This window comes from Mastigoproctus giganteus, chromosome 7 (genome assembly GCF_048544385.1).
Source record: "Mastigoproctus giganteus isolate SK-2022 chromosome 7, ASM4854438v1, whole genome shotgun sequence".
Taxonomy (NCBI): domain Eukaryota; kingdom Metazoa; phylum Arthropoda; class Arachnida; order Uropygi; family Thelyphonidae; genus Mastigoproctus; species Mastigoproctus giganteus.
This window is the reverse complement of record NC_143581.1, coordinates 99296972-99314428: the sequence shown is the minus strand read 5'-3', so window position 1 is coordinate 99314428 and position 17457 is coordinate 99296972. Positions and strand designations below refer to the sequence as shown.

At 37.3% G+C, this 17457-nt stretch overlaps 1 protein-coding gene across 1 annotated transcript in view; it reads left to right on the top strand.

Annotated features, from left to right (window-relative positions):
- Positions 1–17457, top strand: part of CNPYb (FGF signaling regulator protein canopy b) — a 150863-nt gene that overhangs the window by 86964 nt on the left and 46442 nt on the right. The window contains exon 3 of the mRNA XM_090377045.1: positions 3164–3298. Coding sequence (XP_090233171.1) covers positions 3164–3298 — 135 coding nt within the window. The remainder of the gene's footprint in view (positions 1–3163; positions 3299–17457) is intronic.

The following is a 17457-nucleotide window of genomic DNA, read 5'->3' as shown; positions in this document are numbered from 1 at the left end:
TAACGAGCAGATTCTTAAACAGGAGTTAATCGTAACAATCGTAATACAGTAATACCCCGAAGTTACGCGACAGGTGGGTCCGACGAAAATCGCGTAAGTCGAATTCGCGTAAGTCGGGGTACAACTTTGCATATAAATACATATAAATTTTGCTTAATTGGGACCAAGGACTAACAAAAACACTAGTTTAGAAGAAAAATATTAATAAAATTGCAGTTCTTTATACATATTATTACAAAATATGTATTAAAAAAACAAATGACTTACGTTAAAAAGTTATTTCTATGTCGATGGCTTCATAAAATCTAACAAATTCGTCTGATGACACAGTGCGTTCCTTTTTTTCACGCAGAATTTCTTCGTAGCAAGCTAATAATTTTTTTATTCCTTGCTTTGTAGCTATAACGCGTTCTTTGTTGGAGTCTATGTTTTCTAAAATTTTTAAGCCCTTTACAATTGAGCCCTTTTCAATTTTCAACCTGTCAAGTTTGCAATTGTCATGTGCTTTTCGCCGTTGCTTCATTTAGGCCTGTAGCACATGCAATATCACATGGTCTTTCATTTCGCTCAAAGCGTTTCACAATTTCATATTTGTTCTCTATCGACAGAGGCGGACTGGCCATAAGCCTTACCGGGGAAACCCCGGTGGGCCAGTGTGATTTTGGCCATAAACCATAGTGTGAGGCCACTATAAATTTTCCCGGGTAAGAATTTTTGATCCAGTCCGCCTCTGTTTGTCGATATTTGCTTTTCTTTTTCTCTCTGAATCTGCAGTGTCTTCACCAGGACGCTTCCTTTTCAAGCCTTTTAATTTAGTATTTTACTCATTTTTAGGGAATAAAGCACAATTACAAAACGAGGAGCACGCTTGATACGCATAAACAAAGCTGCGCGCATGTAGCAACTGAATAAACAACACCATAAAGGCAGAGATACACTATTAACACCTCACATTTCTAGGGGTTACTACCATAAAACAATAAAAATCCAGTTGTGTTTCTGCTAGTGAAATCTGTTATAAACTGGTAGTAAACTCGATCTAATTGCATTTGCGATTATACCGATAGCTGGAATTGTGTTGGTTTTTACGTTATTATGGTGAAATGTGTTTCCCCTTCACTGATATAAAAAACATAAAAGCAGCAAAGTTGAATTTTGTTCATCTTTCGCTCTCAATCTCCGCCGTCGCACCGGATATCGATAACATATGAAAAACGACCTTGAAGATAGTGGGCGACAGCGTTGCCAAACGAAAAAATCAAGAACCGCGTAAGTCGGGGTATTACTGTATTAAAAAATACTTTATTTCTGGCCCATATATCGAACGGTGGCACAAACAGCTTAACAGATGCTTTAATAATAACGAATTTAAAATTGTGGCCAGGCCAAACAGATACTACACACTATACTGAAAAAGCGCTGAGTCCTTTTGTCATTCGCAACACAAATAAATGGCCTGGTAAACAACATTTCTTGCGGTGATTGCAACTCGTTGTACCAGGGTTCTATGCATTTTCTGCTGAATTTTCATGTTAATCAAAACGTGGCCTGAGTTTGTGCTTCTCGTTCAGCAGTGTTCAGAATTAGCCTTTCATGCCATTAACGAAAAACATACTTTTTTATTTAACAAGGCCAAAATACTTAGGTGGCCAACGTAATTATACCAGACTATTAATTGCAGAAACTGTTGAAATTAAATTACATGAGAATTCTGTTAATGTTCGCCGGCCATTTCTAATCTCAGATTTGTGGGCAAGCACATGCTTGAAGACAAATAATCCCTATTTAAGTTTCATGCTCACCCCCATTCGGTAATTTTCATTCCTGTGATCACGACATACAGTCGAAAAGCATTGTCAGCTTCAGGAAGGAAAATCATCATTTTGCAATTTTTTCGTTAAATTCTTTTAATTTATTTATTTAATTTTTAATTGCATTTTAATTGTGCAATTGATTTTTGATTATTTTTTACTGTAATGTAAGATTTCGGTTTTTTTTTTTTTTTTTTGTTTTGTTTTGTTTTGTTTTGTTTTAATTGCTGGAGAGTATGGAAATGTTCTACGTATTATATTAAGGTAAACTTCTTATTATTTTACAAATATTGATATCAACGTAGAGCATATTGAGCATTACAGCTCTGGTTCATACTATCAAATTGAAATAAAATGTACATTAGCAGGACTGTTTTGTTTTGATGGCTAATTTTTCAATTCGAGGAGTTGGGGAATTTGTATTGAACTGTTTTTAAAAAGAATGAATGTAAGGTTCATGCTTGCTTGCTCATTTTTATTTATTTAATTTTTTTTGCATTATCTTTTAAAATAAATCTGCAACCACTGATCAAATCAAATGAGAAACAGTGTAACATGCTGGTGTATGAGTTTGTGTGCCTTGAAATGCATCTTTTAAGGTGACTTGTTGTAGCAGGATATTCCGTAAATTATTTACAGCACATCCTGCAACACCTCTGTTGGTTTCCTTCTGCAACACTTTTATTCTTTATCCTCCCCACCCCCATAACCACTCCCACCATTCTAGTTTGTTCTTATATTTTTTATTTTATTATTATTATTATTATTTTTTTGTCCTTGCAGGGGTTAGTCTTTACAGTCTGATACCCCTTTTGGTGAATTGTTGCAAGTAACAGTAATTGACAGGCTAGCCTCTCCTACTTGCTGCTTTCCTCGCAATGATTTGGAAGCTCTTACCTCTTCAGTATACAGTGTCTGTTTTAATTAATGCCTTTATTCCTCCCTTGCAGCTGTTTTGAAATTGGAAAATGAGTCCCTGATTTTAAAACAATGGCAAGGGGAAATAAACATCCTCCCCTTCCAGCTGTTTTAAAACCGGGAACTCGTTTTCTGATATTAAAATTGGGGGGGGGGGTCACTCTAATTTAATTGTAACTAGTTTTAGTTTACATTATTTGTGTGTGCATGTGTGTTATTAAATATATGCATTTTGACCTCCAACTTGATCCAATCTTGCACCCACATACCCTTGACTGACTTGATGAAAACATACATAACTTGTAGTCAGCAATTCATTTCCTAGTGACATGTAAAATACATGTATATTTAATTCTTAAAATAAGTTATTTGTGTTATTAACTCAAGTAGTTGCTTGATATAATTAATTTTTTTTTTTTTTTTTGTCCTTATAGGGAACTACGTCTTTTGGAATCTTTAGATGGAATATGTGACAAGCTACTTGATTACAATATTCACAAAGAAAGAGAAGATAGCACTCGTTTTGCAAAAGGAATGAGTACTACCTTTAAAGTTTTACATGATTTGGTGTAAGTGCTACTTTTTAACTTATGCTTGAAATTTTAATACTATTTAAATTTTATTTAAACATAAAATAAATTCAAAATGCATGCATCTTATGTATATCAGCCAAGGACAGATTGTGCCACCAAGACACTAGGAAAATTGCTTGCGAGCCTTTTCCCTTGGGTCCTTAACAGCAAAGCCTATTGAATCATACAAATTTAAATGTTGTATCTTATGTTATTCTTAAATTTATGAAAAAATATGTCTGTGAAGAGGCAAGTTTATGGTTGATGCTCTTGTTTGAGGGGATTTTTGTTCACAATGATCACAATGTGCTGGTTTATGTATTTTTATTTTATTATGTCTATATAGGCATGTGTGTTTACAGGTTGATTTGCATGTTTTGGGGGCTAAAAAACCCGAACCAGCTGTATGTATAAAACAACTGTGTAAAGAAATTAAAAAGAGCTGCCTATAATCTATACAAATTTCATTAAGCTCCCTTGCATATTCATTGCCTCCTTCTGCTCTTAGCTCTCCACCAACAGATTGCCCTATGTTCTTCTAGTGCATCAGGCCTCATATATGGATATTTTATGTGTATAAAATTGCATTATTGATTTTTTATATTTTTATTAGCTAAAATTGAATTTCTACATTTTCTAACTAGCTAAAATTTGAATTTCTACATTTTCTAACTAGCTCAAAATGTAAATTCCCTTTTTAATTATTTTAAGTATTTGCCCTTATCAGGTTTGTCAATTGCAAGGACTCTTTCCCAATGCTGTGATTGGAGAGAGGTACCTGTAGTTAAAGTTGAGAACCTATCAAAACATTTCTCAGACTCTCTAGTAAGTACTAATCTTTCCCTGATATGGGATAAGTCATAACAAGATTGGCTGTCTATATATACCACTTCACTGAATGCAGTATGAACATATGGTGTAATAAATGACTTTATTCTTATGCTCAATGGTATGTACAAACATTTGTCTCAAATGCTTGAGGACTAATTGCATTAAAAAAAAAAAAAAAACTTATTTGAATTTGTTTTTTTCTAATTCGTCCTTAAATTACAGGAACTCCCCGACTTACACAAATTCGACTTTATGTAAGTTTTTGCCGGCCGATGCAAACTTAAAAAAATATGGAAAGGTATTTTGCATCTGTAGGGATAAATGGGGGTATTGAGAAAATATCGTAATGTGAACCCAATAACTTTTTTTTTTTTTTCTTTGTAATTCATTCCAAGTCCTTGGAAGTTAAATTTTGCTATATTATTAAGCTATTTATCTCTCTAAAAGATCATATTTATAATGGAAGTTGCACTACACTTTCATCGTTATCATATGTTCCCGTTATAAGAATCAATTTTGAATGCCTTTGTGATATTTTTCAAAAGCACGTTTGTAGGTCACGACCAAAAAACAATAAAAACAATTGGCATTTTCCGGTTTATTGGGCTTTTCTGTTAGCACAAACTATTATAAACAGGTAGTAAACTCGATCTTATTGCATTTGCGATAATCCCGATAACTGGCATTGTGTGGGTTATGGTGAAATGTGTTCCCCTTCACTGAAATCTTTAATCATATAAAAAACAAATTTTCAGAAGCTTCTCTTCATTCCTATTTACTTATTGCAATGGTAAAGTGAAAGGGACCAACGGAAAGTGCAAGTGCTGGCAGTGCCAGGAAACAAGATGAAAATGATTAAGAAGTACGAAGCAGGACAAAGTTTATCATCTATTGCAAGGAAATTAGGTCTCGCTGCTTCAGCAGTGAAAACTATTTTAAAGGACAGTGCGTGTATAAAAGAGCATGTCAAAGGATCAACAAAACAGCTTTCGGGTGCTATATCAAAGATGGAACAACTATCATAATATGGATGGAAATTCAGATTCAAAAGCAAGTGTTCCTTGGCACCTCCGTAGCTAAGTGGGCAGGAGCAGCAGTGCGTAGCACACGCTTCTTGATTAGGCCGGGGTTCAAGCCCGTGCCCACCAAATACGGAGGATATGGAAAGGTCAGAGAATGACCACCGCACATCCCCGGAGCAATATGGCCTTAGTTGCTAATGCTCCTAAAAAAAAACCAGATAACAGATAGCAAGTGTTCCTGAGTCCAATGGGCATTTGAGCAAAAGCAAGAAGTATATATGAAGACGTTAAGGATAAGTATGGCAAGCCCCAAGCCAAGTTCTTGGCAAGCAAAGGGTGGTTTAATAGGTTCAACCATCATGCTGGTTTCCAAAACGCTAAAATATGCAGTGAAGTCGCCAGTGCTTATTCTGCAGCTGCAAAGAAATTTTGTGATGTGTTGGAAAAAATTATTGATGATGGCGGCTATTCAATGCAGCAAATTTTTAACGTTGACAAGACTGCTCTGTATTGGGAAAAAAAATGCCGGCTTGAACATATATTGCTAAAGATGAAAAGACAATGCCAGGTTTCAAATCTTCAACAGATAGTGCCACGCTCTTGCTTGGGGCTAATGCAGCAGGAGATTACAGATTAAATCCACTGCTTGTGTACCATTCTGGAAATCCTTGTGCATTTAAGAGCATCAATAAAGCCACCCTACCTGTGCATTTCCAATCGAACCAGAGAGCTGGATAACAGTATCTCTCTTTGAGGATTGGTTTAAATGCTGCTTCATTCCTGAGGTTGAAAAATATTGTAAAGACAATGACGTTCCTTTCAAGATTTTGTTTCTGTTAGATAAATCAGCTCCTGGACTTCCTATGCATTTAGGTGATCTCAATTCGAACATGAGAGTCGTATTTCTACTGCCAAATATGACTTCATTCATCCAACCCATGGATCAGGGTGTTATTTCGAATTTAAAAGCATACTATTTACGCACAACATTTGCTCAAGCATCGTCTGCAGTAGTTGATGAGAAAAATTTTACGTTAAGAGACTTTTGGAAATCTTACAATATTTTCCATGCCATCTTAAACATTAATAAGGCCTGGGTGGGAATTACTAAAAGTGGTTTAAATGGCACATGGAAGAAAATATGGCCACAGCACGTGAAAGGCTTCGTAGGATTTGAAAAACACGAATCATATGAAGAGGTTACAGATAAGATTGTAAAGGTTGCAGAGCTACTTCAGTTGGAGGTTGATGCCAAAGACGTGGAGGAGTTAGAGGAAGAAGAGAAGGAATTATCTAACGAAGAACTTATTGACTTGCAGGCAGCGATAGTGAAAGGAGAAAATACTGATGAAGCTCAAGGTGAACCAAATGAGCCGACGCTTCACACCAGAGAGATGGCAATGGCAATTTCGTGAAATTGCATTGACAGTGGCGAGGTTTGAGAAGATGGATCCTGACAGCGATTCTTAAAAGTTAACAGAGGAGTGAACGATACGCTTGCTTGCGTGCTACAAAGAAATCTACAATGAAAAGAAAACGCCACCATCCAGTCATCCATTAATGTTCTTTCATAAGGTTGAGTGGCCGACCCCTTCTAAATCTTCATAGCCCTGAACGTCCTCAGCCGGCGTACTTATCAGCTGAAGACGTCGATTCTGACAACAATGCTTGAGAGGTAAAAGTTACTGACGTGATGCCTGTGTCCTCTTTTTTTTTTTTTTTTGTAATTTTATAATTTTTAAATTTTTTAAATTGCACGCTTTTGTAATTTTTCCTGGGCATTTTCCTGGGCATTTTGGGCATGCAATAAACAATTGTATTCATATATTTGTCGAACGTTTCTTTTTTAATTCAATCAATACAGTGAGCATAGTTGAGTACTGCACAAGCATGAGGGAAAATCCGACTTACATAGTTCAGCGGAACGCAACCCTTACATTAATCGGGGAGTGGTTGTAATTTGAACTAGCCACTTGCCAAACAACAGTTTCAAATTATACTTTATATATAAACTCTAAAAGGAAGGGGATGAATCTGATTGGTCCACTTGATATCGATCGTTCGACTGTTGATGTTCCTGCTCAGATAGCAAACAAACTGAATGAGTATTTTGCCTCTACATTCACACATGAGGAATTATTAAGGTTTGAAAATGGCAGAAGGTTATCAAATTGTAGCAGGATACTTAATGATTTTATAATAACTGAAAGCAAAGTGGAGGAGAAATTGTTGAAGTTAAACATAAGAAAAGAAAAGCACCTGGGGTGGATGGGATCTATCCAGTTATATTAAAGGAGGCGGCAAAGCAACTAAGCAAACCCTTAGCCATAATTATGAGAGCATCTTTGGACTCAGGGGAGGTTCCCACAGACTGGAGATGTGCAAATGTATTCCCAATTCACAAAGGGGGATTGAAGGGTGACACGAGTAATTACAGACCAGTTAGTTTAACTTCTGTTCTGGGTAAAATAATGGAGTCACTGGTTAAAGATGCATTGCAGGATCATCTAGACAAGACTGCAGCAATAATTCAGACACAGCATGGGTTTAAGGGAAAGTCTTGTCTGACAAATTTGATTGGATATTATGACGTGATTACAAAGGAACTGGATGCAAAAAATAATTTTGATATCATATATTTGGATTTCAGGAAAGCTTTTGACACTGTTGCGCATGGAAGACTATTGTACAAATTGGAACAGAATGGTATTAAGGGTAAGTTGCTACAACGGATAAAAGGATGGTTAAGTGGGAGAAGACAGAGGGTGGTAAACAATGGGTGCTGCTTGTTGTTTGTTTGTTATTTGGTTTTTAGGAGCATTAGCAACTAAGGCCATATTGCTCCGGGAATATGCGGAAAGGTCAAGGGAACATTCCCTTGACCTTTCCGCATCCACCGTATTTGGTGGTGACGGGCTCGAACCCCGGTCTAATGGGTGCTGCTCTTCGTGGACTAATGTTATTAGTGGAGTCCCACAGGGTTTGGTGTTAGGTCCACTGTTGTTTTGTTTATTGATCAGTGATATTGATGAAGGTATATCAGGCTTAATGTCAAAGTTTGCAGATGATACAAATGTTGGCAGGGTTGTTAATGACAGTAATGGCAGTGTGCTACTGCAACAGGATCTAGATAATTTGGACAGATGGGTTAAGAAGTGGCAACTGAAGTTTAACCTTGACAAATGCAAAGTACTGCATATGGGTAGAAGTAACCCCAGAGAAACATACCAACTGTGTGGTACTACACTTAAGGTGGTAGAAAATGAAAAAGACCTGGGAGTAATTGTGCAGTCAGATATGAAGTTTTCTGAGCAATAAAGACAGGCTGCCAGGGCAGGTCATGGGGTTTTGTCAATGATATATAGGAATTTTGCTAGCAGGGAGGAGGAGGTGATTGTACCTCTGTATAAGGCAATGGTCAGGCCACGCCTTGAGTACTGCGTACAGGTCTGGAGGCCTCATTTTAGGAAGAATGTAGATTTACTTGAGTGTGTACAGAGAAGGGCAACAAGACTGGTGAGGGGAATGGAGGGATCCTCTTACCAAGAGAGGCTTAAGTTCTGCAAATTGCAGTGGCTGAAGACTAGGCACCTGCGCGGTGATATGATTGAGATGTATAAGGCCTTGAATGGGTTGAGCACGCACACTGAATTCTGATGGGATCCTTCCACTTGTTCAGATTACGAACTTAAGGGGGCATAAATTCAAATTAAGAAAAGACAGATGTAGAATAGATGTGCGGAAATTTGCCTTTAGCCAGCGGGTGGTTAATTGCTGGAACAAACTTCCATCATTAAGGAGGAACTGGATAGGCATTTGGAGGGAATGGTGTGTTTTTTTTTTTTTTTTTTTGGCTGATGCTGCATAAGTCCATTCACTTGCTTTGTTGCATCACATGCCACTACTACTACCCTTTGGCTGAAAAGAAATCTCCACACATCTGATGCAGCCATCCTTTCTCATTTTAAATTTATGTTGTTTGAAAAGAAAAGGATGCCATCAACATTTTAGTTTACTTAATTCATTCAAAACCTGAAACATCCCAAGAGTTTGGTCTTTGAGACTGGTCATAAACATTCTCTCAGATATGAAGTTCTATGGCATGCTATGCTACCCAGATGGAACATATATTCAGGTGACATTCATGAGTCAAGGGGACTGAATTTCGGTGAAGTGTCCAGTCATGATGTGACAAACAAATCCTCTGCTTGCACCTTCACGTTGGTGGGACTGTTAGTAATTCTGGGTGTACACCCCATGTGCAAGTTGTATACTGCATTTAGTATAGTAGAGGTGACCACCCAGGTGCAAACCAATATAAGCAAGGATCAAGGTGTAGTGTCCATACCATATGGGGGAATACCACCCTTCTGTGTTGCTAGGCAATAGATGACTGATCAATCAGTGTAGTACCACCACTTTGCTTGCTGGAGCCAAGAAGTGGTGAAAGCCATGTTTAGTCTCCAGAGCAAAGTTGTGGTAACCTCTTCCATCACGCATAAGATTGTGATTGTCTTGAGATTATAATGGTCGTTTTGGTATGATCCGATCATCCTTATATATTGAGGGGACAGCTCTATAATAGTGTGTTTTCAGGTCAGTCACTAAATAGTACACCAGACTGAACCTATTGGTAACTTCCTCGGAGGTATCTGTATCAGCTAGTGTATTATCTAAAAATTTCATTACATCATACAACATTGCCCCATCTACTTTTATTTTATTTATTGAATGCATCATGAATAGTCACACTAATAAAACAAACTTATTCTGAAAAAAGTCTGAACATCAAAAAAACTTCTTCATTCATTTTGCAAATAAATATGGGCCAATTCTGATCTCAGTGATATCCATTTCCATCGACAATATGCCTAGCTCCACTTTTTCTGACAATGTTAGCTGCCTTAGTTGCCACTTTTTTTTATTTTTTATTCCTTTTACTTCAAAGGTGGTACTAGTGGATATGTCTGCTCCGCTATTCGTAGTCAGACACTTCTTAATTTGGAATCTTCTCTTTCTTATCTCCTTTGGCATGAAATCTCTTTCTCTGCCCCATTCTGTTAAATTCATCTATTACATCTACACTTCTCTGTATTGGAAAAAAAATGCCAGATCTTTTTCTCATGAACAAACCTTCAAAAGGATACAGCTAAATTAAATGGCCTTCTAAACACCTCAATTAAGATCTTAGTGTTGGTCTCTTCTCCAATGGAGCTTTCTTTTGTGGCTATTTGCAGCCTCATGTTGGTTGGCATTACATGAATGCAAAATGAAATGATCTGCAAGATTTCTGTTCTTCTTTTCTTGGTTGGATTACTGTTTTAAATCGTCTAACCTTAAGAATTGCTCAGATCATATCAGTAAAATTATTTTTATTAAAATTTTTAATGAAAATTTTAATAAAATTTTTCACCTTAAAATTTTGTCCTTTAAATAAAGGACAAGAATTTAATAAATTCTAAAACCAAGGTTTAAATAAACTTTGGCATTTCAAATAAATGCATTAGGGCTGTTCAAGATAATGTTGCATATCACAATTGGCTTGCATCCAAATCTCCAAGTTCATTTTCTGCCTACACCAAAACCCCCAAAATTGTAAAGTGGTTATTAATCAATCCAAAGCAGAATTTGAAAACTTACTTGTTCAAATGGCAGTTGAGCATTCTGATCTTTTGCCAAAGCTATTAGCCACACCTTTTGACCATCTGTACTACCACATCTGTTAAAACCTGATTGTTTTATTGCCACCCCCGCTATAAATAAAGCCAACTTACTGTTCTGTTCTTCTATTAATGATCTCAGCCAACCACCTCCTTTCATTCCCAGTACATTCCACTCAGTGCCTCCTGTGGTCTTTTGTCAAATGGATGTCAGAAAAATTTTGAACAATCTGATATTAAGACTGCTCCAGGTCCCGACTTTTTCTCCACTTGTTCTCAAAACCTGTGTTGCCGTTTTACACTTTCTTGTTCCACTGGTGTTTTCCTTCTGATTGAAATTTGCTTGCCAGTCATTTCCTAGAAAGTGCAAAAAAATCTTCCCATCCAGTTATTGTCTCAATGTACTTACCTCTGAAAGAACATAAACTATATAATTTTGGATTTTATTGCTTACTAACTTACTTACTTACTTCTAAGTAAGTAAGTTAGTAAGTAAGCAGTCTTACTTTTAACTTTATTTTAATCTTAGTTATTAGACAATTAGTATATTAGGTTACATTACATACCATTCCATCCCCACCCTGCTGTGAGAAAGAGGGGTGTGTGTATGGGGGGGACATAATTTAACAGAAAAGGTTACAAAAATAGTATAAAATGTAAGAACAAAAAAAATTTCAAGTAGAGTGCATATGTGAATTAAATCTTGTCTCCCACCCCATGGATAGGATGGTGGGCAGATAGCCTATTATGGTCCCCTGTCTCCAAGCAGACACCATGTTGTAGCTACTTAGCCGGAATGGTGTGGGATGCAAACACTGGGCAGCACGGTTTCCCTCTAGCCAGAATAGAGCACCAAAATAGGCTCCAACGTAGGGATCTCTTTCCCTATGAACCTTCACTCCTACCACCTGGGTTGGTTGTTCTCTCACTTCACTTTCCCCTTCCTCCCAACCTGGATGCCCCCTTTGCCTGGTGGGTAATTTCACTGCCATCTATAAACTCCCACTCCCAGGACAGAATGAACATTCGGTCATGGGGTTCCCTCTACTGTCTCCCCCCCCTTCAATCAGGTGGTTGCCCTCACTACTGCCCCCTCTATCTCTACCACTTTAACTTCCTATCTTCCCACTACCACCTAATTTTCCTTTTATGGTCAAGTACTCATGACCATAATATAAAACATGACTCCATGTCTCCAGAGCCATGCAGTAACATGTGACCTTTCCAAAACACCCAGCTGATTCAGCTTTGCTAACATTGAGCCATGACCAGTTAATAAAAACATAGTTTATAGATTAGGCACAAACCTTTTTTCTGGCAGAACATCAACAACATAGGGAAAGAACCTATCAGTTATTTCACCTTTATTTGAGTTAGCCCATCTATGATTCCAAAGAGTCATTAAAATATCTAAGATTCACTTGGCCTCATTCTTCTGATCATTAGCCAAATCCAACTCAAGATCACGAATAATAAAAATAATTCCATGCCAAATGTTGAAAGTCATTTAAAAAAAAAGGTCAATTGGCATTTTCCTTGTGACAATCTCTAGTGCATCAGTGGAGACAGTTCTACAAACTAGATCCATCTTTAGGAGCATCATCCTCTGAATGGAATACAGTTTTCTTATATATTTTTTAAAATTAACAGTCTATTAAAGCAGAGATACCATAAGAAACAGTAGGAAGGAAAACACAGTCATAAAGAAGGATTGGGGTATTAGTGGCCTACCTCTAATACCCCAATCCTTCCTAGTAATTCTCGCTATCATGTTAACAAATTTTTCAACATTTTCAGATAGAAAATTGATATGGGTGTCAAATCTAAGACATCTGTCAATGAAGACGCCAAGATATCTAATATTCTTAATGGACTTTAAATTTTCACAACCACTCAGCACATGAGGTTCTCTACGAACAAATAGGTTCCCCTTTAGTTATATTAATTTTGTTTTTGACCTGAATGCTGTTAATTTATAGAAGTCACACCAAGCATTCAGATCTTTTATTATTTCATTAGATCGTTGTTCAATTTGAAGCTGTGAAAAGCCTTCATCTAATGTTACCAGTAATATTACCAGGTCATCCCCGGCCGACTGGGCTAGCCGAGTGGGTGAAGTACCTGCCCGGCAACCCAAAGGTCGCGGGTTCGATTCCCGCCTCGGGCTTGGATCAAAGTACTGCAAAAACCTTGGGAGGTGCAATATGGCCACAGAAGCCGATGCGCCAACAACTACCAAATCAAAATCAACCAGGTCATCCCCATATGAACCTGACTATATTCCTTCTGTAACCAATCCTCTAATAGCAATTTGCCATTAGTGGCCCAAAAACAGATCCCTGCAGACATCCTTTCTCGAATAACAGATCTAGTCACGGAATTCCAACTAGACTTAACCGCAAAAGATTTTTCCTTTAGAAATATAAACAAAATTAGAAATATAAACAGGGTTTTTCAATTAACAGGCACTGGCATCAGTCTTACTAATTTTTTTGCTTTAAACTATTTGTCATTTGGATTTTTTTTTTGGTCATATTTGGGCTGAAATTTTTGAATTTTTCTGTTAAAATTGGTCAGTTGCCATTTAGTTTTTACCGTTTATAAATTACCTTTCCAAATCAACTGCTTTTTTCTTAATGGGAAAATTGTTCTCCATCTTTGGTTTAGTCTAAAAACGTCATAACTTCTGAAATGAACATAAACCACTTTTATTTGAATGGAAAAACAAAATCAACAAAATAATTTGTGATTTTCAACCTTCAGTACATGTGCATTTGGTGGTTTGTTGCATTTTCATGTGCCATTACTTTTGTGTGATGGTTTTTTACCTTCTTCATATAAAATGGTTTACACTCTTTTCGGAAGTACATTGATGATGTTTTTAGGCTAAGCTTGAGGATGGGTAAATGCTGGATGCTTTAAGTATCTTCATGTGATGGAACCTCTGGATTGCAGTGACCCTTGTGTATTGATGTGGTATGTAGTTAAAGATATAACTATCTTTAAATATATATATACACTCAGCGATCACTAAATGATGACAACCCCCATCTGTAACGGACTATGCCACATAGCTTGTAGTATAAAAAGCAGAACAGCTTCATATGCTAGAGCAGTAGTAATTTGCATTTCATGCAAGTCAAAGTGATAAAAGTGATAGCAGTTATGGGACATAGTAAAGATATTACAGAATTTCAGAAGAGCATGATTATGGGAATTCATGCATTAGGTGCTTCCATATTGCAAATGGCAGACCTTTGTCAACTGCTGATGGCCCATAGGTGTACCAAGAATGGCATTGGACAGGTCAAACCACCTCCCGCTGACAGAACTGTAAAGGATTACGCAAGGTGGGTGTTTGTGATGAGCAAAAGATGCAGCACATGGCAGGTCACTGTACAATAGTTGACATTGCAACACTATAGGGAATACAAGAACAATGTAGATGAGTCCAAGTCCTGGTTGTTTGTTATTTTGATGCAACATGCTGAGAGATGGCTTTGTATGTGACACAAGCAACACTAGTTCATGGACCCATTGTGCATGGTGCCCTCTAAGAACTAGGACCCCCTGATGCACATGTACCGGCATTTTTACTGGTGAGGTCTACTGACAGCTCTTAGGACCGTCTGTACTGTACTCTGCCACATTGCATTTTTTCTTGGACAGAAATGGCACCTTCCAAGATGCTAATGTGCCATGTCAGTAAACCCACACTGTGCATGAAATGTCCAAGGAATACAGTGAAGGTATCATCCATCTTGTTTGGCCTCCAAATTCACCTGACATCAGCCCAATTGAATGCCTGTGTTTTGGAGTGGGGAGGCTTCTTTATCACAATAAATTGTGATACAGATACCTACAGCTGTAAGTAAAAATTAGTCTGCAATAAAGTTAGTAAGTGGGTAAGGCAAGCCAAGGCAGGTTGTGAGAAATCTTTGGCAAAAAAATGCTGCTTAAGTTAATACTGTATGGGAAGGGATGAACCATATTGTCTACTGGATATAAAAGGTGACCCTGTACAGACAGACACTGAATATTTTGCACCTACATTCAAACATGAAGAAGTATTAAGAGATGGGGATACCAGAAGTACACCTAATTCTTATTAAGCTTACAGTTCTGTAATTACTTGTCCCTTTTATCACAGGAAGAGATCAAGGATGAAGTAATTACAGACCTAAGCCTGACTTTTGGGCCAAGGAAAATAATAGAATCAGTGGTTAAAGAAGAAATGCAAGACGATTTTGACAGGAACAGTTATGTGGCAATCATAGCATGGATATGTTAAGGGGAGATCTTGTCTGACCAATCTGATTAGCTATTATGAGGTAGTTACCAAGGAAATGGATTCAGAATATAATTTTTATATCATGTACTTAGATTTCCGTAAGGCTTTTGATGCCTTCCACATAAACAAATGCAAAATGCAGTGTGGAACTGAGGGAAGTTAGTACATGAAGTGTCACTGCTGATAATAAGATCAGAATGTTTTGTCTTGTTTCCCCTCTAACTAGCATGGTTTCTATACCAGCATGTTAATACTGGTTTAGAAAAAAGTCATTCAGTAAATATAGAAATGTTCTGCTCCTGAGTAAGCAAAGAAATTGAGAGTTCCAGTTAATATCTGAAAAATCCCACATAAGACATTCTTATTTATTTGCCCAGTACATGAATATAATTTACTTGCCCACTACATGAATAAGATGAACAACAACTCTGTGGTTGTTCATTGTATTCGTCACAAAGAGATAACCAACATACTCCTACTCTCATTATGTTATTAGTTGTTTGTACTGTTTTAGAATTTATAGCTTCTTAACTAAGAACAAGATCACCAAGCTATGATTGACATATTTTGGTCACGTAGTGTGATCCAATTCATTAGAAAAATTGATAATGCTAGGAAAGGTCAGTGGAACAAGGAGAAGAGATCTGTAAAGAACATGTTGGCTCGATGCCATCAAGAGCAACATTGGTATGAGCATGAAGAACTTGAAAGAATCTGTTGAAGACCAGACAGCATGGAGGCAAAACAGTCTCTGAAAGTCGGCTGTGACTTGAACAGATGAAAACAACAACTAAGAACATACCCTTCCCCCGCCACACTTCCTGTTGTTTTAGGTACATTAACAACTTGGACCATATTGTGCCTTTATATATTACGTCTGTGTTATGTGTTGATGTCCCTCCTGCCCTATCTGTCCATTCTCCTATACTTGTACTTAATTGATATATAATGCCTGAAATTGATATCTTAGGCTGTATATAAATAGACAGTATATAAATTTATATACTGTGCTTTTAACATTAGTAAATTAGTAAGTCTGTGTTTGCTTGTTTGTTCTCTCAGTAAGCCTAACATAGCTTATCACAAAATGACTCCCAGTGTGCTTCGTTATCCCCTCCCCCACCTTGCTTTTTCACCTACTGTATTCTCTAATAGAAGTACTTAAGAATCTATTTCACCTTTTCTTACAGCTGCCATTAAAACGATTAGTCGTTGTATCTCCAAACTAGTACTTCCTGATAACATCAGGAAGCCTTAACAGTCAGCAAATATTCTTGCAACTCTTCGCTTTACATGCATGTATCACTGTAAAACCAGTTTCTCCTATTAACAAACACAGGCAACATGTTTGTTGACTGGTCCAATTGATTGACTAGGCTGTTGCCATGTACTTTTTGGAAAAAAATTCCAGAAACAAATTTAGCTCTAACTCATGGAATTCTTTCAGCATTGCCTTATACTTGTTAAGTAAATTTTGAGATCACATGTGCATAATATCTAATGTGGGTTGTAATAACATTATTATCAACGTACAACAATATCAACAAAAGATTACTGTATCATCAACCTTTTGTCCCTATCAGCCATACTCTACATCTGTTTGACCTATCCTTTTCATAATATATTACCCGTTGCCAATAATAGCTGCTTTCTGTGAGAGCAGTGACTTCTATCCTCGGTGCTTCGCTTTGCTGCTTTGATGCAAGAGGGATGTCTTTTTTGTGTGTGAAGAAATTACGCAAACTCATTGTTCTGATTGGTGTTTTTAAGAACTTGAACACAGGGTGGATGCTCTCAAAGGAATTAAAATGGGGGCCCATCAAGCTCCCAGCTGCCTAACAATGCCAGAGCTGACACTTGTGCATCAGGCAACTTAGGGACAATCCCCAAGGCAGAATGCACTGGTCCAACAGGAAGTAATTATTGTTTAACTCTATTGTCATGGAAACAGGAAATATTGTGTAAATAGGGTAGGCTAAATAGAATTAGGGTATGTCTGCCAGGAGCAGAAGTAGAATAATGTTTTAGAGGAGATATCTTTTAAGGGCAAGAAAGGTCAAATCATTGTATACATTAGCACTAATAATATTAAGAATAGGAGATCTGAAGACTTACTTAACAGGTATAGGGCAACGGGAAAAAATCACTGTCAGGATTATACTTGAAAGTGCCTGCAATTCTGCCTAGACGTGATAGGAGAGAGTATATTGAGAGCCTCGTCAATCAGTTCAGCAGCCCTGGCTAGACTGTGCAGGAGAGTAAGCAGTCTCTCCTGTTAACAGGAGAGACTGCTTCTACACAGATGGGATGTACTTAAATTGAAAGAGTGCCAAAGAATATTTGCTGATGCTA